We start from the raw sequence: 24,071 nt of genomic DNA, 5'->3' as shown, positions 1-24,071 counted from the left end.
CTTAAGTCATTAGTTTGGGTGAGCACTCCTGTTGCGTGGCCTTGTCTTTCAGAGACAAACAATTTGAAAGTTTTGGAGTAGTCAGGTAGGCCCAAGGCAGGAGCGGAAGCAATGGCTCGTTTGAGAGCATTAAAATTGTCCATAGCTTCTTTAGTTAAACAGAAAGGGTCAGACTTAAGTGCGTCATAGAGAGGTTGCATGAGCAGAGAGGCTTCTGGGATCCATGCTCTGCAGTAGGAAATGAGGCCTAGGAAGGCATGAAGAGACTTAGAAGTCCTTGGAGGCGGAATATCCAGCACAGCTCTTACCCGGTCCCGAGTAAGATGTCTGGTACCTTGAGATAGGCAGTGTCCAAGGAAAATTACTGAAGGTTGGCAGAACTGTAGCTTGATGAGCGAAGCTTTGCATCCTTGTTCTGCCAAATAACAAAGCAGACTAATTGAGCATTCTTCGGTAGTGGGTATGTCATCTCCACAGAGCAGCAAATCATCCACATACTGAAGCAGAACAACTTCTGGGTGCTCGGCTTGCCATGGGTCAAGGATGGTGGCCATGGCCTTTGCAAATTGACTTGGTGAATTTTGTGCCCCTTGGGGCATGACAGTCCAGGTATACTGTTGCATCTCATGGGTGAAAGCAAACAGATATTGGCAGGATGGGTCCAGTGGGACACTGAAAAAAGCATTTGCTAGGTCAATAACTGTGAAGAATTTTGCAGATGGTGGGACTCCAGAGAGCAGAGTATGAGGATTTGGTACAAGAGGGGTGTCCAGGACTGTAGCTTCATTAACAGCACGGAGATCCTGAACCATCCTGTACTTCTCTGGCTCACCCTTCGGAGTTTTCTTTTTCACAGGAAATAACGGGGTGTTGCATTCAGATTTACATTTGACAAGGGCACCCTTCTCCAAGAGTGCCTTAATGTGGACAGAAATTGCAGCAGACTGTGCTGGTTTTAATGGATATTGTGGTTTTCTTGGTAATTTAGCTCCTGAAATAAGCTTTACCACCACAGGGGGAACATTTAGGTGACCTATGTCCTCTGGGCCTGAGGACCATAACTTTGCGGGCACCTGTGTTTTTAATTCCTCTGGGAAATTGGACCTTAATTCTGCTGTCTCCTCACGGGGTTTTTCTAAATGCAGCATCAGAGGCAAAGAGCATAGGGCTGAAGTGTCTGATACAGACAGAGGTGTAAACATTTCTACCTGCCCATCCGGGGTAAAGGTGATGGATGCTTGCAGGCGTGAGAGAACATCAGCACCTAACAGGTTAATTGGGCATGTGGAGGATACTACAAAGCGAGCGAGCAGGCTAGAACCAACTCGTAGTGGAGTTGTTAGAGGGCTATGTCTCGGTTGGCCATCCACTCCAACACAAGAGACATCAATATTTGACAGAAAAGATGGGTCTGGCAAGTCTTGTTCTCGTAGAACACTACGGGCTGCACCTGTGTCAACTAGAAATGTGGTGGGGTGGCCTTCAATGGGCAAAGTCACTGTGGCAAGTGGCCCCCCCTTATCCCCTGTAGACACTGCCATTACAGGGGTTACAGACACAGGCTTGCCAGTTTCCTATTCATCGGGTTCCTCAACTATTGGGACCCCTTTTTCGGTCTTAGTGACCGGGGCAGGTCTAGATGGCTTTCTTATCTCTCTTTTGGGTTCCGGGCAATCACTTTTAAAATGACCTTTAGCTTTGCAATTAAAGCAGAAGCTATCCTCTGGTCTGGTGCCCCTGGGAACAGGGATACTGCGTGATACCATAAGAGGAGCAGAGCTTGGCCTTTTGGGGGTCTGGGCAGATTCTAGGCCCCTAGCGACTAAAAGCAGGGTATCCAGGGGAACAACCTTATATTCAGGGCGTGCAGCAATAATTCCCTTGCGTATAGAGTCTTTAACGCCTTGGACAAACGCACCTGACAGCATTTGTGAATGAATTTTGTCAGTAAGATCAAACCCCAAATCTGTGAACATTTGATACAGTCTTGCATGAAACTTTTCCACTGATTCTCCTTTTTCTTGAACAACATCAGTAAGGCCAGCAGCCTGATCTGCAAGTTTGTCCTTAGCCCATTCTCTTAATTGGGTGCAAAAGGTTACCCCGGAGGGGTAATCAACATCACTGGAAAGCAGATCTGTACTGAGGTGACGGGCCATACTTGGCCAATAGGCATCCCCTGCTTTAATAGCACAAATGCTGAGTAGATCACGCCATGCGGCGGAATAAGTCTTTTGAATTTGAACTATCCCTCGGTAAAAAGGCATAGGCTGTTTTTCTGGGTCGGGGAGCGATTTCATTAATGCGCTAGCTTGAGTGGGGTTAAAGGCAACATATTTAGAAGGGGCCTGTTCTCCCCGACCCTTGTGGCCAAAAGGGTCATCGATAGAACGGTGAGTTGGGGCTCCCGCGGCAAGCTCCGATGAGACATGGGACACCCTGTCCATCTCGTCATCATCGAATTCTATGATATTGGCTCTTTTGCGTGGTGCAGGGCCCGAATGAGGTGAAAGGATCGGTGGTTGGGAACGAGCCCCAGATGCAGGGGTGGCTAGTGAGTCATGACCTGGGGATAGGTAGTCACCGGGGATTACCGGCATCAGGGCCGAACTGGGGGCCGCCATATTGGTGGCCGGAGAAGGTGCTACATTAGGGTTAAGGGAAGAAGCGGCGGCCATGTTGGAAGAGGGCACATCCGGGGCAGACTGTGTCGGACTGGGCATGACCGGGACCTGGGGAGTGGCTTGGGGAAGGGGTAGTGGATATCCGGGATAGGGCAGAGTCATGGGATACGGGAAGGGGTAGGGCCAGGCTGGGGAGGGGAAGGAGGTGGGGTATTGGACTGGGGTGGAGATGGGAGGGGGAGGAGTCGGGGCGAGGGTGGAGGAGGTGGTTAGTTGGGCGGATGAGGAGGGGAGGGGGTCATGAACGGAGAGGGAGCGTAGGGAAGGAATGGCAGATGAAATGTTAGTGGGAGGTACAGCAGGTAGCGTAGGGATGGACGAGGATGATGGGAATGTTAGGGACGGGGAGGGGGAAAAGAAAGATCCATCAGAATTCAGGACCGGGCAAACAGGGGAGGTGGCGGGATGAGTGTTAGGAGGATTGGGGGCGGGGAACATAGTCAGCTGGCTATCACCTACTGCTGACTGAACCTTGGGGATAGACGTCCCCTGTGCGCCACTTTGGGGCGCTGGCTGAGGGTAGACCCCAGCAACGCAATTCTGATGATACACAAACAATTTCACACCCTTGTGATTTATTTCTTCCTCAACCCAACCTTCTAGCTGAATAGCCTTTGCTACTCTGTACCATGCTTCAGCAGTCTTTAATAAACCATTATCTGTAAGCTTGCCTTTCATTTCTGCCAGTAACTTACGCCAACTTTCTGGTTGCAATCTTCCACCCGTTGGTACAGTAATTTTACATACTTTTGCAATCTTTACAACACCTTTAACCATCTCCTCACCCTCTCTGTTTTCTACCAAATCACATGCTAACCAGCCCTTATTGGGCTTGCTTAAATCCTGCCCCATAATCCCTTTACCCCTATACCAGCGTCCTAGATATAGGGAGAGAGAAGGAAAACGGAACAAGAACGTCTACAATGCTCGACTGCCACCCGAGAACCGCAAAACTTTCTCAGGTGCGTCTTCCCAAAACGTAGACTAGTCACTGAATCCGCCTACCCGGGGTGGTAGACACGGATTGGAGCGAGGTGAGAAGTGTGTGACCAATCACTTCTCCTTCAAGAGGAATGGGAGTGGATAGTATAATAATATAGGAAGTACAGAAAAGATGAAAGGCAAGGAAAATCCTTAGAGACAGACACAGGAGTTCATGAGACTCCTATTAAACAAACAAGACAACAATACAGTTGAAATACAGTGCATGCATCACAATTCAAATGAAATCAACAGTAATTCCTTTCCTTTACTCGTGTGCTTACTCCAAAGTCACCTCCCTCAATCCCGTAGTATCTTACTACCAACGGCCAAGGATAACAACTAACACCGGTCCGAAATCCATATGCCTCCCTCGTCACAGCAGCCCACTCGTAGTGTCTGCGCTACCCTCACCCTTGTAGTGCCCCTATAAAGACCCACTTTATAAGTCCCACTACTCCGTGGTGATGAAGACAGCAATGCCTGCCCGAATTCACACACCACAAAATAAAAATTGGAATGGCTCCAGCTCAGCGCTCAAAGCTGGAGGGTACCACCACTCTGCAAGCAGAGTAACGTGCACAGAGAAGCTAGCTAGGCTATCAAAGTGACACAAGAAGGATCCCCAGGAAACTATGAGTCTACACAATCTCCACAGATCCAACACACCTCTTTTTCCCTACAGCCCCAGCCACGAGGCTCCTAAAAGAGTTAAACAGGAAAAGATGACCCCCAGGAACACATCCACAGGTCAACCCCCCTTTTTCCCTACAACCACAGCACAGTGGTTCCTAAAAGGAGTAAAACAGGCAACAGAAGACCCAGGCAAATCCCCTCAGGTCCACCCCCCTTTATCCCAAAAGAGGTAAAATACAAACAGATAGACAGACAAACTGAAGACCCAGGCAAGTCCCCTCAGGTCCACCCCCCTTTATCCCAAAAAGGGGAAAACAAGCAAGACAGAACCCCAGGCAAATCCCCTGCAGGTCCACCCCCCCTTTATCTCAAAATGGGGAAACAGGCAAACAATTCAAACACACCCAGGCAACAGATAGACTAAAATGCAGGTAAACAAGTGAGTAACGAGACACCGGGCAAGATATTACCTGTCTTTGATGTCCTCCCGGAAAGCAGTCACAGACACGTGGACGGGTCAATCAAAGGGGCCGGAACGTACCGGTGGCTCTGCAGAAGTCTCTACCGTGTATCTGGAGGTGATCAATCTCCCTTCCTTCCCCCTGGATTCCTCCGTCCACCCTTGTCTTCCTTAGGACGGCTCGCCGGCCGGACATAGCCCGATGCCCCACGTTGGGCGCCAAGTTGTTATGGTACTTTTTGAAAGTAAACCAAAATGTTCAAAGTCTATCTGTTCCTGTCCAAATCAATAAATTAAATTGCGTATATACGCTGAAGTAATTAAGTCTGACACACGAGGTTCAGGTTAAAATAACTTCGAGAAAGTTTATTGGCAAGTGAAGAAAAAGCGGGCGCGCAGGCCCTTTTAAGAGGCATTTTGCGTCATCATTGATTATTAGAATATCAGCAAATAAACATCATCAATTGGATTAATTGTTAAGTGACGGAGTTAGTGTCTTACCTATTGGTTAGTAAAATTAAGAGGTTAGTCCCGTGCCCACCCATCAGAGGTGGGATTATTCTGGACACGGGTGGGGGACAAGGGGGTCCTAAGCGTCATTTTACACGGTCAATTATATCAGGCTTTATGTCCAGGTGCAAGGTCTCTTATGAATAGAACATTTCATTACTACTGTGTTCTGTGGCCTTCAAACTGTACTATCTTACAAGCTTTAAGGAGTAGCCAGCAAGTCTTAAGGAGTAGCCAGCACCTCCTGGTACTTGTCCTTGAAGGAAACACAGTCTTTGTCTACTGTATTAATTGGGTTGAGAAGTTCAGTCACGTAATGTAGTTTTAAAATGAACAAGTTAAGTCATGAAGACAAAATGGAGGATTGAAGAAGTCAGGTTAGGGGGACAAAATGGAGGACGAAGTCACAGTATGAAGTTAAAATGGAGTTAGTACAATAATTCAATACAAGTACAATAAAGATTTTTAATAATTCCACATCAGTATCAGATAGAATCAATAAGGATAAATGAGAAAGATCTTTCGCTTATGATTTGGGATGATAGAACTAATTATAATACACATTTAATGCAAGCCAATTCTATGATTGTATCCCACTTGATCGGAGAATGGCAACGAATTAAAAAATTACTCAAGATATCAACTAAGATAATTGAAGGAGTCATTGAAAGGACTATCCCCGATATGAATCTCGCTAAATGGAGATCTGAAAGGGAGATTTATGTCAAAGATCTCCTTCAAAATAAAAAGCTGCTGCCATTTAACGATCTTAAATTAAAATTAAACCTCCCTGACACAGAGATATTCTCTTACTTTAGAGCTAGAGGATTTATAAATGAATCTCTATTAAAAAGAGATAGCGGTTTAAATAACTTAGTATATAAGATTTTTGAGAAAGAAACAACAAAATCGATATGTTCCTTGGCTACAGATCTGATCAGACAAGTTTATTCAGATATTTACCCCACGGCGAAAAAACAATGGGAAAAAGATCTCAACATAGTATTGACTGATAAGGTCTGGTGTACACCCATGAAAATACTGAGAAAACATATACATTGTCTAAACTTAATAGAAACTTTTTTTAAAGTTTATCATAGGTGGTACTTAGTACCAATGAGATTAGCCAAAATATCCACATCAAATTCGTCTCTATGCTGGAGATGTCACAAGTATGAAGGGGATATGTTACATGTATGGTGGAGCTGCCCAAAAATTTCTACCTTCTGGGATTCAATCTACTCTTTTTTTAGAGTTCTTTAATATTAAAGTTAAAAAATACCCACATACGGGTTTACTTCACCTGAGATAGGGTAGACTCCTAAAAGATCAGCTAATATTAACTATACATTCTTTTATAGCGGCGAAGATATTAATAGCAAGATCTTGGAAACAAACTCATACACCTGATAATAGACAGTTTATAACCCAATTATTATACCAGCTCGAAATGGAAAGAGGAGTTGCTTTCTCCAACAATGACAGAAAGCATATACATCACTTAGATAATTGGTTATCCAAAATCAAAGACTGTTTCACTTGATCTGATTGTTTCCCTTCTTTTCCTGTCTTATTTAAATATTGTTTAATGCTACCCATCCGGATACCAGATGTGTAAAATATATAGGACACAGCCCCCATATAATAATTAGAGCTCGAATTGGAAAGAGGAGTTCTATATTACAATATCGATAGAAAATATACTCATTATATTAACAATATGATATCTAAGTTTAAAGATCGTCCTAGATAACTCGCTAATTTCTACTGCTTCCTGCTACTCCCAAGTATTGTAAATGTTTCTTATGTTATGTTATGTTTTGATTCCATCTGGGTAAGGTATATAATGTAGGTTACCTAGATTACATCATAATCTTTTGTAGTTGTATGTATATATTTGTATGAAATATTCGATGGTAATGTCTTTGTTTGTTTATATAACAGTGTAATTGAAAAGGAATTTTTCCAATAATAAAAAACATTGAACACTAGAATTGTCCAGCCTATTCAGGTGAGCGTTTCCACCGCAAGTCGGACCGCCAGGGGGCATGCGAGGTTTAGACCAAATGCCTAGCGTGTCATTTGTCGTGCGCATTGGCGTTTTCCTGTCTGCCAATCAATGGTTTGTATAGCGTGACACCAGTAGCTCCGCCCTAACCGTACCATTTTCTATGGCCCTACATCTGAAGGGGGGTCAGGAATGGTGCGGATTGGTTCGGTTGTATGGGCCACTTTCATAATGGAAACGCTCAAAATAGCGTACCATAACGAACCGCTCAGTGGAAGCGAGGCATTAGAGTCTCACTACAAAATCAGTCATTGTTGGTATCTCACCCCCTCTAAGCTACATAAATTTAAATTATCTTATTCGGACAAATGTTGGAGGAGGTGTAAGCATGTGGGCTCATTGTGTCACATATTGTGGATGTGTCCCAGGGTTGGCTGATATTGAAAATCAATTCACAAATTAATATATACAATTACTGATCCAATTTCTTTTAAAAAACTGCCAACTCGCCTACCAAATAATAATGCTAAGTCATATTCTAATTACTGCAACTACCACCATGACCAGATATTGGAAAACGAGTGACTTTGCAGGCGTTAAGGAGGTTCTGTATTCCATTCTAGATAGTAAACATGAAAAAATAAAATAATTAACAGGTCAGACTAGACACACGTAACCATGATCAGAAACAGCACGAAAGCTGTAAAAATAATTTAAAGCATTAATTTTTTAATTTATATATTTAAAATTAAGAAAAATAAATAAAAATCAGTCCCATAAATAAAGAGAGATAATAGTACTACAGCACTATTTAGAGCAATCACAGCAACAACGCGGTGTCCAGCAATGGAAGGATTACTGAATGACCTTTGAAATAAAATAAATAAAACAGTATAACCTTTATGAGGCTTGTAAAGGCCATTATAAATGTGCTCTCACTCAGTCAGGCTAGACCAGGGGTAGGCAACCTTTTAGCAGCACTGTGCCAATATAAGATTGTGATGTCCCGTAGCGTGCCGGTCCTATTTTTTTTAATTGAGGTGTGTATGCTGTCATATTCTGCTTGTGTTATTTTTACTGTAATTGCTTTGTATCGTTGTATTTGTGCGTATATGCAGGGCCGTCTTTAATATTGACTGGACCTTGGGCAAAGCATTTGCTTGGGCCCCCTGGACCCTGTCCCCCCTCCCCAGGCGTGCAATCACGTCCTCCACCTCAACGCAGTGGCAGACCTAAAGTAGAGAGGTGCAAGAATTTTATTGGGCCTCCCTGTTGCACGGGTGATTAAAAGGTAGATCCGCATCTGTCGCGCAACTCCAGAAATGCATTAACAGCTGGGGCTCTACCATTAACCCATGTTTCCAGGTCTGTATTAAGCACTAAGCAGTTTTTGTGTGTTTGAATGTAAACAGGTTTTTGTATGGAATATGTTTGTGTGTGGTGTTGGCATGATTGCAAGCATGTATTTGTGTAGTGTTGGTTTTTGAATGCAAGGTTGTATTTACATATGATTTTAGTGTGTAACACAGACGTGTTTGTACGTAGTGTTGAAATTTGAATGCAGGGGTGATTTGTGTGTAGTGTTAGTGTGTGAATGCTGAGATGTATGCACATATACACGCACACAGAGATATACACACACACACAGATACAGACATACTGACACACACAGACATACTGATACACACACACAGATATACTGACACAGATTTACTGTCAGACACACAGACATACTGACACACATACACACACAGATATACTGACACACACACACACAGACATACTAACACACACTGACAGACATACACACACACAGATATACTGACACACACAAAATAAAAAACCTGCTGGTGGCAGAAGGTGTTGGGAGTTGGGGTCTGGCTCTCTCGGCCAGCCCCCCTCCACTCTGCCTACTCTTCTTTCCCGCGCGCTCCTCTCTTTGTGGGTGGAAGTGATGCGTGTCCGTCACTTCCTCCCAGCCTGCTGCCAAAAAGCAAGGGACCCGCTCGCGCTGTTAAGCGCCTCAGCGCGACCGGGCCCCTGCTGACAGAAGCCCACCGGGTGGCCCTTTGTGCTCGGGCCACCCAGTGGGCCTCCTTAGTGTGCGGATTACCAGCCAGGTGTTAGAAATAGTTGAGGCCAGCGGGGCTCACTGTGCAGCTGCCCAGTTTGCCCCGCGTTAAAGACGGCCCTGCGTATATTAGCTATTATATTGTATATGTTCATGAGTAGTTTATGGATTGTGTATGATACATATGAATGTGAGTTGTGTATGGGGGCTGCTTGTGGAATTGTGTGTGTGGATGGATATGTCACATTGTGTGTTTGGTAGTGTGTGTGGGGGCTGTTTGAGGTATTGCATGTGAGAGGCTGCATGTGGGATTGTGTGCATGTATGTGGATTGCTACTGGTGTTGCATTTGTGCGGATTATGTGTATGTTTGTGTGTGGGCTGTCCGTATTATTTGTATGTGGGGAGGGTTATTCTGCATTTCTGTGTATATCTAGCAGTGTGGTGTCTTCCCTGGGGTCCACTGGGGACCAGGCTTGCCAGGTACAGGTCAAGGACAGGAGCTGCAACTGTGAGCTGTTCTACTATTGTGTGGATTCCCATTCACAAGTGCTGGGAGGAAGTGATCTGAGATCACTTACTCTATGTGCTGCAATGCATAAATTGAGGATTGTCCTTCACCACCTTTTCGGATTAGCAGATACCTGAAGTTTTACTGGGACTCCTGATAGGCCAGAGCCTGTTTGTCTCTAGCAGCCTTGAGTGCCGTGCAAAGACACCTCGAGTGCCGTGCATGGCACTAGTGCCGTAGGTTGCCTACCCCTGGGCTAGACAGAGGGTGATAACAGGCGGGCACTGCGTATAAACCGATACAATTCCCTGTGGTGAGAGGAGTAATGGCCCTACTGGGATAAAACGGCTCATACTTGAATATTATGACAGGAATCACCCGTTATTCACGGACAAACACAACCAAAACCCCCCTCTCCTCTCACAGCCCCCCTCAGACACGATCACCCTCCTCTCTCCTCTCACAGCCCACCCTCATACACCATCACCCCCTCTCTCCTCTCACAGCCCACCCTCAGACACCATCACCCCCTCTCTCCTCTCACAGCCCACCCTCAGACACCATCACTCCCCTCTCTCCTCTCACAGCCCACCCTCAGACACCATCACCCCCCCTCCTCCTCCTCCTCTCACAGCCCCCCTCAGACACCATCACCCCCCCCCTCTCCTCTCACAGCCCCCCTCAGACACCATCACCCCTCCTCTTCTCTCACAGCCCCCCTCCGCCAACCGCGCAATGCTATAAAGGAGCTCCAAGCGCGCCAACACCAGATCTCGCGGGACTGAGGTCTCGCGGTGTTTGGGAGGGAAGATCTCGCGGGAGGACAACTTTCAGGTAACGTGCCATCTAGAAGGTAAGGTTCCCTCCTCCCCCCCCGCTCTCTCTGTCGCTCTTCCCCCGTTACCCAAACGGCCCCCGGGGGCCGGACTCGCGGCGGGATCCCTCTGAATCTCGAGGCAGGCTGGCGAGACCCAGCGCTGCCATTGCTGTGCTCGGAGCTTTCCTGTGTGACATACCGGCCCCGGCCGGCGGATACCGGCCACACGGGGCTAGTCTGTGCCCTGCCTGCTGGTCCCCGGCAGCTGGCTGTCACCTGGCATCGCCCCTAGCTCCAGCATACTGTCTGTGACCCTGTAATGAACTGTCTGGCAGAGCATCATGGGAAACGTAGTTCACTGCAGCTGGAGGGTCACCAGCCCTTGTCTGGCTGATAAAGCTCTAGTATTGTAACCGGATTCTGTTCAATAAACATGGCTGGTAGAAAATCATGGGAAATGGGAGCTCTGAGAAGCTGGGGTGCCACTGCTGGACTTGGAATCATTTACATTTTGGGGCAATTTATTTTGTTGTTGTTTTTTTCTTTTAAAAACCCCACAAAAAAAACAACAACCTTAGTGTAGACTGTGAATGAGAACAGGGCTTCCTGTGACTTGCATTTTACAACAACTGGAGTGTTTGGCCATCTGTGCCCCCCTTTTGTGTCAGGCCAGCCTACAAACTCTGACACTCACTTAAAAAATGGTTGAGACTAGTTCCTATCCAGTGAGTAGGAGGACCCTGTCCTTTCGGAGGACAGGAAATAGAATGTTTAGAAGTCACAAGAATTAAATAAAATAGTGGCAGTGTCTAAAAACAACAATAGAGTCCCCCTGGTTGCGGAGTTGGGAGAGAAGTTTTGAGTTATTCTTGTCCCAATTTGCCACTTTGCTGTAATAGTCCTGTGTGGAGGGGAGTGTCACTGGTTCCCTGCCTGCTCCCTCTATATAGTAATGTGAGGGCTGCCGCAGCTCTCCCCGGCATTGCCAGCGTGCCCTCACTCTCCGCGTTCTGGATTTGGAACTCGGACTAAAGTTGTTTTCCCTGTAAAGATGTGTTAGTACATCCCTCAGGAGCGCGCACGCAGGTTGTGTGAGACTGAGGGAGAAGGGAAACTGTAAGATAGATAACGAGGCTATCTGCTTTTTACAGGAAAAAGTAGGAGTGATCTACTAATCTTTCAGGACTTTGATCAGCCACATTCAATCAATAAAATGCAGCTCTAGATTTCTGTCTAACCAGATATAATTACCAGTCTGCTCTCTTTTATTTTACGGTTTCTATTACCACCTGCAAATAAAACACTTCTCCATATCTTATATTTCTCCATATCTTATACTACCACCTGCAAATAAAACATGTCGTCCTCCTCCTCCTCTTATATTCTTATTAAACAATGGTATTGATTAACCATTTCAGGGCAACACAAATGCCCCTTTTTGTTATCTGAAATGGTTTACACATAAATACTTCACAATAAATACTTAATATACATTAAGTCCCACATATTAATATCCCCATGGGACTGGAAGGGCTTGTACTACACAATTACTTTATTTAACCTCTCTGGGACTGAAAGGGTTAATATACACACACACTTGCATTGATCTGTGTCTTCATTAACCCATTCAGTCCCACTTTACCATCCCCATGAGACTGGAAGGCCTTACACTACATGACTACTTAACATAATTGTGGCGAAACCAGCCTCGCCACTGGGCATTGGAGAAGACTGCCAGCATCTTGCCATGTGACTATGGCCCCTGGGATGTATTGCCCTTTAAGAAACTTATTTGGGCTTATTGCATTTTGAAACACTTTTTCTGCCCCTTTGAATACATGGGAAGGTGTGCCCCTCCCCCGTTTCCTGTCTATTGTTCTCCAGCAGGGCTGTTCCAGGGACACTGCTAGACCAGTTGGAACTTGCTGTTTTGCCCCTCCTCTGTCTCTCATCTGCCCTTGCTATGGTTTTACCCCATGGCGATTTGACTGTGTTCGTGGGATCGGATCGCTGTTCGGATATAGTGAGCGCTCAGATCCAAGCTATCTAGGGATAGGTTGAATGTGGAGGTTCTGTTCAGTATGATAGGAATTATGTATTTTTATGTGTTTTTACTGTTGTTAATATAACTATTTTCTGTATGCTGGAGATAATTGGCTTACCACACCCAAGCCATGCTTGTAGGCGGTCACAAAGGGACTTCCAACTAACTTTTGACCCACTGGACCAATTTGTATGATTTTGACTTATGTTTGTATTTGGAGTTTGCTGATTCCGAAAATGTACGTATATGTGAATGTGATGTATACTTTTGGAGTTAGAAATATTGTGCAAAACTGTATTTTCCTGTCTGTGATAATTACGTTAGCCCATTGTGTTCAGTAATTTATATCACAGGCAGAGGGGGGGATTTTGTGTGGGAGTGTCTGAGTGTATTGTATGTATTGATTGGTTGTACTTCAAAACCCTGTGGGTGGTACTATGGTTGTAGAAAGGGCATAAAAGCAGAGTGTTTGGATAAAAGTTCAGTTCTACTTCACCCTCAATCTGAGTCCTGTCTCTTAATTGGGGAACCTGCTACAAGGGATTGCTATGCTCGGCATATTCCCTTGCTGTAATCACTCCTAAGCTCTTGTAAGAGCTTGTGCCTTGCTCTCTGGAGCAGTCTACAGTGGTTATGGTGTTTGCTGCAGTGCTTGGAGTCCTCAGGAAGCACTAGGAGCATCCTTCAACGGAGGTACCCAGTCGGGGTGCCCGTCGATCCGTTACAATAATATCTCTGGGATTGAAAGGGTTAATCTATACATACATTTGATGATATGTGTATTTACTGGCAATATGTGTATAGGGCCTCTCTCTCTCTCCTTGTAATTCTGAATTACTGATCTTCTCCCAACCATATTACACATACTCAGTGCAGATACAGTATATATCACTGTGTATGGGCTATGGTTGGGATAAGTGACGTAATGCAGAATTACAGGTAACACGTGTTTGTTTGGATACCTTTATAACTATATAGTATGTGTAGTTTTGGGATAGCTGAGGCCCCATGGTTTGACCTTCCAGTTATAGATGTACTCTGTGTATGCTCCTGGTTCAAAATAATACTGATATAGGGAAGTCAGAAAAACAGGGGTGTACTCACAGCACAGAATTTGGAAAATAGTAAAATTTAATAGGTGGAACTGAAACCTGTTACAATGAATCTACTATCAAATAACTATTTCTCCATATTTTATATTACCACCTGCAAATAAAACGTGTTTCCTCCTCCTATATTCCTTTTAAACAATGGGTATTGATTAGCCATTTAAGGGCAACAGAAATGTCCCTTTTTATTATCCAAAAGGGTTTACACAGAAATATCAAAGCTTCAACCGGGTCTTTTTCTTTTTTAAGAGAACTTGAAATGGACCTTAGAAAAGAACTGGTGGGGATTAAAATGTTGAACGCAGATTCATTATAACAAGTTCTAGGTACACTTATTACAGTTCCTGATTTAGTAAGTCCCGTAAGCTCACCTATTTTCCTGACTTTGCTATAGTATATGTGGCCAGGTTTTTATTTACAATATACTTGGTCTGCAGTTATTACTACTCTCTTGCCATCCCTCTACATATGTGTGTGTGTGTGTGTGTGTATATATATATCTCCTTTCAGTCCCACAGGTACCACATGAGGCGGTAGTGTAATAACCTTTTCATGCTCTCGTCTCGATTGTAAACTTGTTTCTCATCGACTAGCAGGTTTCTCAGCAATCTGTTCCTGTAGAAAATTTCAGTTCTCATTTATTGAAACGTATAAATAATAATAACACTGTCCATGGAGGTGGTAAAATATGTGATTTCTAGGCTGAGATGGTTAATGAATAGTATATCAATAGAATGTATTCGCAGGAGGTAAAAAAAAAGAGAGAAAATTAAAACAGAGAAGCTTGCTAATTACATCTGCTTAGAAAAATGCAAACTTGACTTTATTGATTGTAAGGGACAGTAAAGAGACTGCCAGAAATAGTTCCAGAATAAGGTGTAGGGGAGAGACGCATGGATGATTTATTGACCTTTCAGGACTTTTGACAGCCACATTCATCCTCCCTTCCTCCTCTTCTCACATAGGCTCAGTGCTCCTTCGAAGGGTTGTGGACTCACATCAGTGCAGAGAACGGACTTTAACAGGACACCGGTGAGTTCTATTAATCTCTCCCGGTGAACGTTCCAAATCAGAACTCATCAGCGAGCTGCTGCAAAGGGGGATGACGCAGCCAGGACCGGCCTTAAGGGTGTGTGAGCTGTGCGGCCACACAGGGCGCCATGGAGCAGGGGCACCAGGATTTAATTATTCTCCACCCGGGTCTATGGGAAAAACAAAAGTGAACGGGGTGGGGGTGATTACCGAGCAGCGAGGTGGCGGTTGGGGTGGGAGTTGAATTACCGAGCAACGGGGGCAGAGCTTACCGTGCCCGTGTGTGACTGTTTGTCTGTGTGTGACTGAATCTTTGCCTGTGTGTGTGTGTGTCTGCCTGTAACTGAGCGTGTGTGTTAGAGAGAGAGTGTCTACCTGTAACTGAGCGTGTGTGTTAGAGAGAGAGAGTGTGTCTGCCTGTAACTGAGCGTGTGTGTGTGAGAGAGTGTCTGCCTGTAACTGAGCGTGTGTGTGTGAGAGAGTGTCTGCCTGTAACTGAGCGTGTGTGTGTGAGAGTGTCTGCCTGTAACTGAGCGTGTGTGTGAGAGAGTGTCTGCCTGTAACTGAGCGTGTGTGTGAGAGAGAGTGTATGCCTGTAACTGAGCGTGTGTGTGTGAGAGAGTGTCTGCCTGTAACTGAGCGTGTGTGTGTGAGAGAGTGTCTGCCTGTAACTGAGCGTGTGTGGGTGAGAGAGAGTGTCTGCCTGTAACTGAGCGTGTGTGGGTGAGAGAGAGTGTCTGCCTGTAACTGAGCGTGTTTGTGTGAGAGAGAGTGTCTGCCTGTAACTGAGCGTGTTTGTGTGAGAGAGAGTGTCTGCCTGTAACTGAGCGTGTTTGTGTGAGAGAGAGTGTCTGCCTGTAACTGAGCGTGTTTGTGTGAGAGAGAGTGTCTGCCTGTAACTGAGCGTGTTTGTGTGAGAGAGAGTGTCTGCCTGTAACTGAGCGTGTTTGTGTGAGAGAGAGTGTCTGCCTGTAACTGAGCGTGTTTGTGTGAGAGAGAGTGTCTGCCTGTAACTGAGCGTGTGTGTGAGAGAGAGTGTCTGCCTGTAACTGAGCGTGTGTGTGAGAGAGAGTGTCTGCCTGTAACTGAGCGTGTGTGAGAGAGAGTGTCTGCCTGTAACTGAGCGTGTTTGTGTGAGAGAGAGTGTCTGCCTGTAACTGAGCGTGTGTGTGAGAGAGAGTGTCTGCCTGTAACTGAGCGTGTGTGTGAGAGAGAGTGTCTGCCTGTAACTGAGCGTGTGTGTGAGAGAGAGTGTCTGCCTGTAACTGAGCGTGTGTGTGAGAGAGAGTGTCTGCCTGTAACTGAGCGTGTGTGTGAGAGAGAGTGTCTGCCTGTAACTGAGCGTGTGTGTGAGAGAGAGTGTCTGCCTGTAACTGAGCGTGTGTGTGAGAGAGAGTGTATGCCTGTAACTGAGCGTGTGTGTGAGAGAGAGTGTATGCCTGTAACTGAGCGTGTGTGTGAGAGAGAGTGTATGCCTGTAACTGAGCGTGTGTGTGAGAGAGTGTATGCCTGTAACTGAGCGTGTGTGTGAGTGTATGCCTGTAACTGAGCGTGTGTGTGAGAGTCTGCCTGTAACTGAGCGTGTGTGAGAGAGAGAGAGAGTGTCTGCCTGTAACTGAGCGTGTGTGTGTGTGTGAGAGAGTGTCTGCCTGTAACTGAGCGTGTGTGTGTGTGTGTGTGAGCGAGTGTCTGCCTGTAACTGAGTGTGTGTGTGAGAGAGTGTCTGCCTGTAACTGAGCGTGTGTGTGTGTGAGAGAGTGTCTGCCTGTAACTGAGCGTGTGTGTGTGTGTGTGTGAGCGAGTGTCTGCCTGTAACTGAGTGTGTGTGAGTGTCTGCCTGTAACTGAGCGTGTGTGAGTGTCTGCCTGTAACTGAGCGTGTGTGTGTGTGTGTGAGAGAGTGTCTGCCTGTAACTGAGCGTGTGTGTGTGTGAGAGAGTGTCTGCCTGTAACGAAGCATGTGTGACTGTCTGCCTGAGTGTGATACTGTATGTGATTGCAACTGTGTGTGTGACTGTTTGTCTGTAACTGAGCATGTGAGACATACTTAGTCTGCCCGTCTGTAATGCAGGGGAGGCAGTCTGGCACCGCTGGCTGCAGATCATAAGTAGCTGCCTGTGTGTATATGTGTGTGTGTGTGTGTGTGACTATCTGCCTGTAACTGAGCAGCCTGGCACCTTTGGTCTGCACTTCTGCTGGCTGCAGATCATAAGTAGCTGTCTTCCTAGCTCTGGCCAATCAGTGTGTTGCCGTGGATTATTACAGGCAAGCTCTGACACTGTAAATGCCTAAGCTAATGAGGCAGTTACTTATAGTCTGCACCCGGTGAAGGGACAAACTAGGTTCCCAGCACACTGGAACACCATAGATCAGCATTCCAACTTTCACTGCAAGGTAACAACTGGGAAGGGAGAATTAATATTTTAAAATGATTTATTAATGTAATAATCCCATATACAAACACGCATTCATGGATGAAGGTGTATGACGGGGCGGGGGCTGTGAAGATTTATTTTTTTTCCACATTGTGCCTAATGGCATAAGGCCACCCTTGCTCGCAGCAATCCATTCCTCAGACTGTAATACCACATGCATGGTCAGCTTTAAAGCGGCACTGTCATGCCGAACTTGCCTTTCCTCAATCTCTTCCTCTTCTCCCCCTCTCTCGGGATCTGTTATTCTTTTCTTCCTGTTTTCTTTAAAATCATAAGACAAAGTAGGGACTCTTTGCCTTATGGAGGATTCCTCCGCTTGACCAGCTCTGACCAGCGGAGGAGCAAAGTGTGCTTCATTTCCGCTGGTCAGAGCAATTTTCCCATGATCCCTAGCTTTCCTCCCTGTTCCCACAATGCTTCCTGTCAGTATTGCCGAACGTCCTGTCACTTAGACAGAACACCGGCAAAACTGCCGAATTGCATCCTAACAGAATGAGCACTGTTTCTCCATTGGTGTTAGGATGCAATTCGGTACTTTGATCGGATCGGAATTTCATTCTAATGAAAGTAGGTCCCCCCCCTATTGTTTTATTAGGGCCACCGCGCAGGGGTGGGGGCCGGGGGGGGGGAGGACATTGGCTCCCCCCCCACACTTATTACCATTTTTTTTTTTTTTACAGTGAGCAGCCCCAGGCTGCTCACTGTTTAATACCGCAAGTAGAGGCATTGGGGAGATTTTAATCTCCCTTGTCCTATTATGGGGGTCATATTGACCCCCATAGAGTGAGGGGGGACCTGGGGGGCTTATGAAGTGGTGGGGAGCTCTGCTCCCTGCCGCTTCTATAGTTACATATTACAAGGAGGGAGCTGCACGCCGGTAGCTCCCTCCTTGTATTAAACTGAACGAACAAACGAACACTGATACTCAGTGTTAGTTTGTTCATCTGATTTTTTTTCTATTCATTCATTCGTCTGTCTGATGAATGACTGAATAGGTGAAATTCCCGTTCGCATGTCCAGGTGTTTCACTGGGCATGTGCGGGAATCTCACAGTCTGTGTAGTGTGGGTAGATGACGTGTCCCACAGGGACTTCATCTACCCACACAAAGATGGCGGCGCCCTGAATATAGATCGGGGCAGAAGATAAAGAATTAAAAAGAGGTAATGTGGGGGGCTTAGGGGCATTTGGGGGTGACTAGGGGGTCGATTGGATGTAGTGGAGGCGGGAGGGGGGTTAAAAAAAAAACGGAATTCGGCATGACAGTGCCGCTTTAACTGTTGCACTGCCCAGCATAGATTTAATTTATTTTCTGTTGTGCTCAGTTATGGTGAAGCTGTGTAATGCATTGATATGGAATTTTTCGTCACGGATGTGAACTTAGTGAACCTCTCTTTTGAAATCAGACCTCCCCTGCAATTCTCCCTCAAAGAGATATTAACAAATAGAAGCTCCTGTGCACACAATTTTTTAGATTTGCTCCATATGAATAATTTTTAGATTTGCTCCATAAAACCATTCTTTTTTTTGTCCTGTATTCTGAGTTTGCAGTGTTTCCCTTTTTGATCCAACAATACTACTTTACATTATGGTTCCTTTAAAATGTCCTGCAATAGGTATTTTTTTTTTTTTTTTCCTGTAAATCAATATTATTTTTTTGGGCATCACTTTTAAAATTACAGGCATACAACTTGTTTACATTCACCAGTCAAATAGGCATGCCATACACAATAAACAATGTTCAATCAAGTACAATGGCTTGCATCTTGAGTCTCCATCCCACACCTTATTTATTTCAGTGGTGTAGTAAACGGTTCTATAATAACAATCCAATGTAACCATTGCCTCAGACCACTTAACTCATTGTCATTTTATTTTGAAAATGTAGTATATGTGTGGTAAGAAGTGTTAAATGGAAACCTAAATAGATTTATAATTAACCTGCACAAAAACAGGAGGAGGGAGGGGTGTAAACCATTAAGCTACCAGGGTAAATCTCTGACCTGTAGCCCAAGGACCAGCAAAGCTAAGGAAATGGGCCTTGACAGAGATAGGGACAGGCATATATGCTAAGGAGTTTTTATTGGTTAAGGTTCGTGGGGGGTTTATGTGGTTTCATATAATAGCGGACATTTTAGATTAGGGGCCATTTTAATCATCCATACTTGCCTGTGGTTGTATGCTGCAGGTGTGTGTGGTGTTTGCGTTGTCTTTCAGATGGATTCGAATGTGGAGGCTCTGATGGAGAGGCTTCGTTCAGCTGTTCAGGAGAGGGGTCTGGCCTGGCTTCGGGAGTGCTTGGAGACGGCTCCAGTTCCAGGGCCTTCATCTGCACAGGCAGGATGGCCCACGAGGCAGACACGGCCGCCGCAAGGTCTGAGTCAGAGTGCGTTACCCAGGCTACCAGCATCCGGAGAGGTGGATCAGGGCAGTTTGAGGAGCAGCAGGAGTCCTGGCATGCGGGAGCGGCAGAGAAGTGCAGCTGCGAGTGAGCAGGGAGCCCCTGTTATGGACAGGAGGCAGCTCCTGGCGGCGAATGTCAGAACGGCCGCAACGTCACCTACCGCAGGCCTTGGAGGTAGAGAGTCGGTTGCCGGTCAGGCTACACCGGGTGAGTCGGGCACCGGGGGTCCTTTTGTCACATTTGTGAGGCAGGGGGAATACTTGGGAGGGGGCTCTCCCACAACTTCTGACCGCTCAGGCAGAGCTGGGACTAGTCTGGGGGTCAGGGACAGCAGTGAGTCTCCACCTGGTAGAGTTGACAGGGAGCTCATTGGGACAAGTTCCTTACCGATGGGCAGCTCGCACCGCATCCAGAAGCGTGATGTCAGATCTCCAATTGTACTGTCACTGGGGGAGACTGGCAGGAATGTTAAGCGCAGATCTAGAAGCAGCAGGCGTTCCAGGCACAGGCCCGTAGGCAGACTTGATAGGGGCCGCAGCGTTGATAGGGGTTCCTGGGGGGATCGGCCAGGACGACAGCGGCCTTCCTCTTCTGCTTCATTCCAGAAAGATAAGGGGAGTGCTTCCAGGTCCGACAGCGGGAGCTCCCCAGATAGGAGACACACTCAAGAGTCAGTAGGTTGTGACGGCCATAAGGGCCAGGATGACAGGCAAGGCAGGAGGGATTCAAGGTGGGGAGCTTGCTTGGAGGATGTGGATGGCCTGCCCAGTTTCTCTTCTCCTTGCAGGTCTTTGTCATGTTCTCCCACGGACCAGGCACTGGTCCAGGAAGCAGGTCCCAGAATGTTAGCGTTTATTCCTGGGTCCTTGGACGATGGTGAACAGACTGCAGCCCCACAATCACTACCCCCTGGAGGTTCAGCTGGTGAGTTATCATTCTGGGAATCTTTTACAGGATCTTAGGGTTTTTCTAGACAATTGGAGTGCAGGACAGGATCAAACGTAGAGTTTTGGGGGATTCCGGCACCGGGGCAAAGGGTTTTTCACAGTTAGGTATGGGAACAATTGTCACGGCGGTGGTATCGACGTCCGAGCTTACGGATTTAGAATGTGAACGCATTGGCATGGTGGGTAGCATTCCGGATGCAGAGTTTCAAAATATGCAAGTCCCGTTTGCGGGGGCCTCTCGGTTGTCACTTAAAACAGAAATTAAAAGAGAGGATCTGGAAAGGAGTTTCTGGAGATTTTCTCACTTCTCCCATTGGAGGATTATCTCAATCTAAAAGAGGAAGCTAATAAGAAGGAATAAAAGAGACGGAGGTACAGTAAGATACCAAGGTCGTTAAGTAATTGGTTGCACACTTTTTGCATTTTGGCTAGCGTTTTCAGTGAAAAATCTTTGAAGCTGCGCTCTCAATTTTTTTTGATACCTTGATGGTGTATGGGAGGCATACCGGACATATGGGGGATTAGCTTGGTGGTGCTACAATGAACAATTTTGGCAGCATCTCTCAGCGAATCCAGATATGCGGTGGAACCAAATGGACCTGCCACTCTGGATCTAGTTAAAAATGGTGCAAAAAGCGGCTACACTCTTTCAATCCAGGGCCGGCGCAGGCTCTGCCACTGTCTCGTCAGCCGTACATAAAAAAAGGTTTCAGCTGACTCTTCAATGAAGGGCAGTGTTAGTAGGGCACCGTGTGTAGATTTAAACACCAGTGTTCTGGGTGCGGTGGAGCGCACGGTCTTAACTGCTGTTTCAAACGTGGAAAGACGGTCACCTGGTGTGGGCCAGGTTCTGCGATGCCATCTACTTCTACTGGGGTTGACGCCAGTGAGGGTCGGCGCGATGCTGCCTTGGCTAAACCGTTACGTTAGCCAGGCAGATGCAGTCCTACTGAGGCAAGGTTTTACGAATGACTTCTTCATTGTGTTTCAGGACAGGGTTTTGGATCAGCGTTTCCATAAATTCCATGAAATCTGTTGTGGAGTTTCCGGATGTGTTCAGGGACAAATTGGGAAAGGAGGATGGATGGGCCCTCTGAGGACCCTCCGCTACCCAATCTTCGTGTTTCTTCATTGGGGGTTGTTCTTAAGAAGGAGCCTGGAAAGTACCGTCTCATACATATTATTTCCTACCCAAAAGGGTCATCAGTGAATGATGACATTGTTGCTGCCTTATGCTCAGTGTCCTACTGTGGCATTACTTGCTTCCAACGAGCTGTGAAGACCCTGTGCCTCCAAAAAGTGATCTTCTACATGGACAACATGTCAATGGTATCTACGGTTAATCTGTTATCTGCCTCTTCCATGCCAGTTATTTGTTTGTTGCAGCGTTTTGTATTGCTTTGCATGCAGCTTAATATTGTTTTTCGAGCGCGTCGTGTGCCTGGTTTCTTAAATCTCATTGCCGATGCGCTTTCTTGTGAGAGAGCTTTCGAGAGGCGGCTCCCGGAGCGCAGAAGAAGAGTCAGGCCTGCCCAGTCGACGTGTGATAACTCTGGACCTCCTGTTTGTATGATTGATCAAAGAGTCTTTGGCTTCTAGTACTTGGTTGGCTTTTGTCAACGTGTGGAGGATATGGGATGAGTCACGTGTGTGTGCTGGGGGACACCACTTAGCGGAGATATGGTTGGATATGCTGTTATGGTACTTGTGTAGATTGCTCTCTACCGGAGCTATGCCTTCGGTGGTAGATAGGCATATGGGATTTAGCCTTTTTGTTCAAGCTAAATGGTTGGAAGGACTTCACCATGAATTTTCTAGTTCATCAAACATTGAAATGTTTTCGTAAAGGTAAGAGAACACCAGACACCCGTAGGCCAGTGTCTTTTGACCTTTTTCACAGTTTAATAGGGGTGCTGCCGGATCTCTGTTTCCTCCACCATGAGGTTTTATTGTTCATGATTGCTTTTGTTGGGACATTCCTTGGGGCTTTTCAGGTGAGGATGTTAGTGGGAAGGTGGAAATCCGTGAGGTTCGAGTCCTAAGTTGGTCTGGACCATTTGGTTTAAATTTGGGTTGGTATATTTATCTGCCTGTCTATGGTAACATGTTTTCTTTCTTTTGTAGGTCTGGTCGTCTGGTTGGTGGGCAGCTCATACATCCATTGGGCGCAAAAGAGAGCCACAGTTGCACATTATGGAGAACAGCTGAACTTTCCACGGCCTTTGTTACAACTGTGTTGGTTTGGTTTTCAAGGGGTTAGTTGGAGGGAGCTTTCTTCTGAGATTTTCAGGCTGCTAGGTTCTAGACAGTTACCAGATTTTCTTTTAATCCATGCTGGGGGGAATGATTTAGGTAAAGTGCCTCAGAAGGAATTGGTGAAATGTATGAAGAGGGATCTGGATAGGATGATGGGTCTTGCTCCGAGTGTAGTGATAATTTGGTCAGAGATGGTGCCCCGTTTACGTTGGCGTCATGCTCGTGATCCTGTGGCAGTGACCAGGTGTCGAGGGAAGATTAACAAGATGTTGTCAATTTTCGTTAGACGTATAGGGGGAGTAGTTGTACGGCACTGTACGTTAGAAACCATGCTTCCTGCTTATTTTAGGCATGATGGGGTGCACCTCTCTGACATAGGGAACGATTTCCTTAATCTGGGTTTTCAGGAAGGCTTGCAGCGCGCATTGGTTTTGCGGGGTGGGGCGCTCAGATGAGCCAAGCTCTAAGCTGGGGCAGGGGTGGATTAGAAATTGGGGGTAGGTAGGATTGCTAGCTGGTATGTTTGAAGTGCAGTAACAAAACTCACATGGTTTAATTCGGTAGGTTGGAGCCCATTGGTGGCTTTCAAACTGGGGGTTTATGGGGTATCTCGGTATCCCCATACAATGTTAAATCCTTTGGAATATGACTCCTGTTGTGGCTATGTTTTGTGTTCTGTTATTCATATATTGTCATTTCCAGTGGGTATAGTACTGCATATAATATACACCCCCACCTTTAGGAGATATATATATATATATATATATATATATATATATATATATATATATATATATATATATATATATATATATATATATATATATATATATATATATATATATATATATATATATATATATATATATATAATGGTTCCTGCACTCACGCTATATCATCCCTTAGTAGCCGGGTGCCAGCCAAATGTGGCTAGTGTATCCAGAAAATTCAAATAGATGGCTGCACTCACGGTTTTTTAGATATAAAAGTCCAAAGTTTATTGTAGTCATTTAAAAGATCAACGTTTCAGTCCTTCTAAGAGGACTTTCTTCAGGATCCTGAAGAAAGTCCTCTTAGAAGGACTGAAATGTTGATCTTTTAAATGACTCTACAATAAACTTTGGACTTTTATATCTAAAAAACCGTGAGTGCAGCCATCTATTTGAATT

The 24,071-nt window shown here is 45.8% G+C and overlaps 1 protein-coding gene across 1 annotated transcript; it reads left to right on the top strand.

The window, feature by feature from the left end:
* The first annotated feature begins 14,345 nt into the window (after positions 1-14,345).
* Positions 14,346-23,551, top strand: LOC134571662 (uncharacterized). The gene is made up of 3 exons (XM_063430158.1): positions 14,346-14,862; positions 19,484-20,623; positions 22,771-23,551. The coding sequence occupies exons 2-3, from the start codon at positions 19,513-19,515 to the stop codon at positions 23,355-23,357; spliced, it is 1,698 nt and encodes a 565-aa protein (XP_063286228.1). The 5' UTR covers positions 14,346-14,862; positions 19,484-19,512; the 3' UTR covers positions 23,358-23,551.
* Positions 23,552-24,071: the final 520 nt, after the last annotated feature.

The sequence above is a fragment of the Pelobates fuscus genome, chromosome 1 (assembly GCF_036172605.1).
Source record: "Pelobates fuscus isolate aPelFus1 chromosome 1, aPelFus1.pri, whole genome shotgun sequence".
Taxonomy (NCBI): domain Eukaryota; kingdom Metazoa; phylum Chordata; class Amphibia; order Anura; family Pelobatidae; genus Pelobates; species Pelobates fuscus.
This window is presented reverse-complemented; position numbering and strand designations above follow the sequence as displayed.

Bases quoted from the DNA above. Each gene is read 5' to 3' on its own strand.
- LOC134571662 (XM_063430158.1), top strand. From the start codon at position 19,513: ATGGATTCGAATGTGGAGGCTCTGATGGAGAGGCTTCGTTCAGCTGTT. The intron at 20,624-22,770 runs GTGAGTTATCAT...TTTCTTTTGTAG, and splicing joins ACCCCCTGGAGGTTCAGCTG to GTCTGGTCGTCTGGTTGGTG.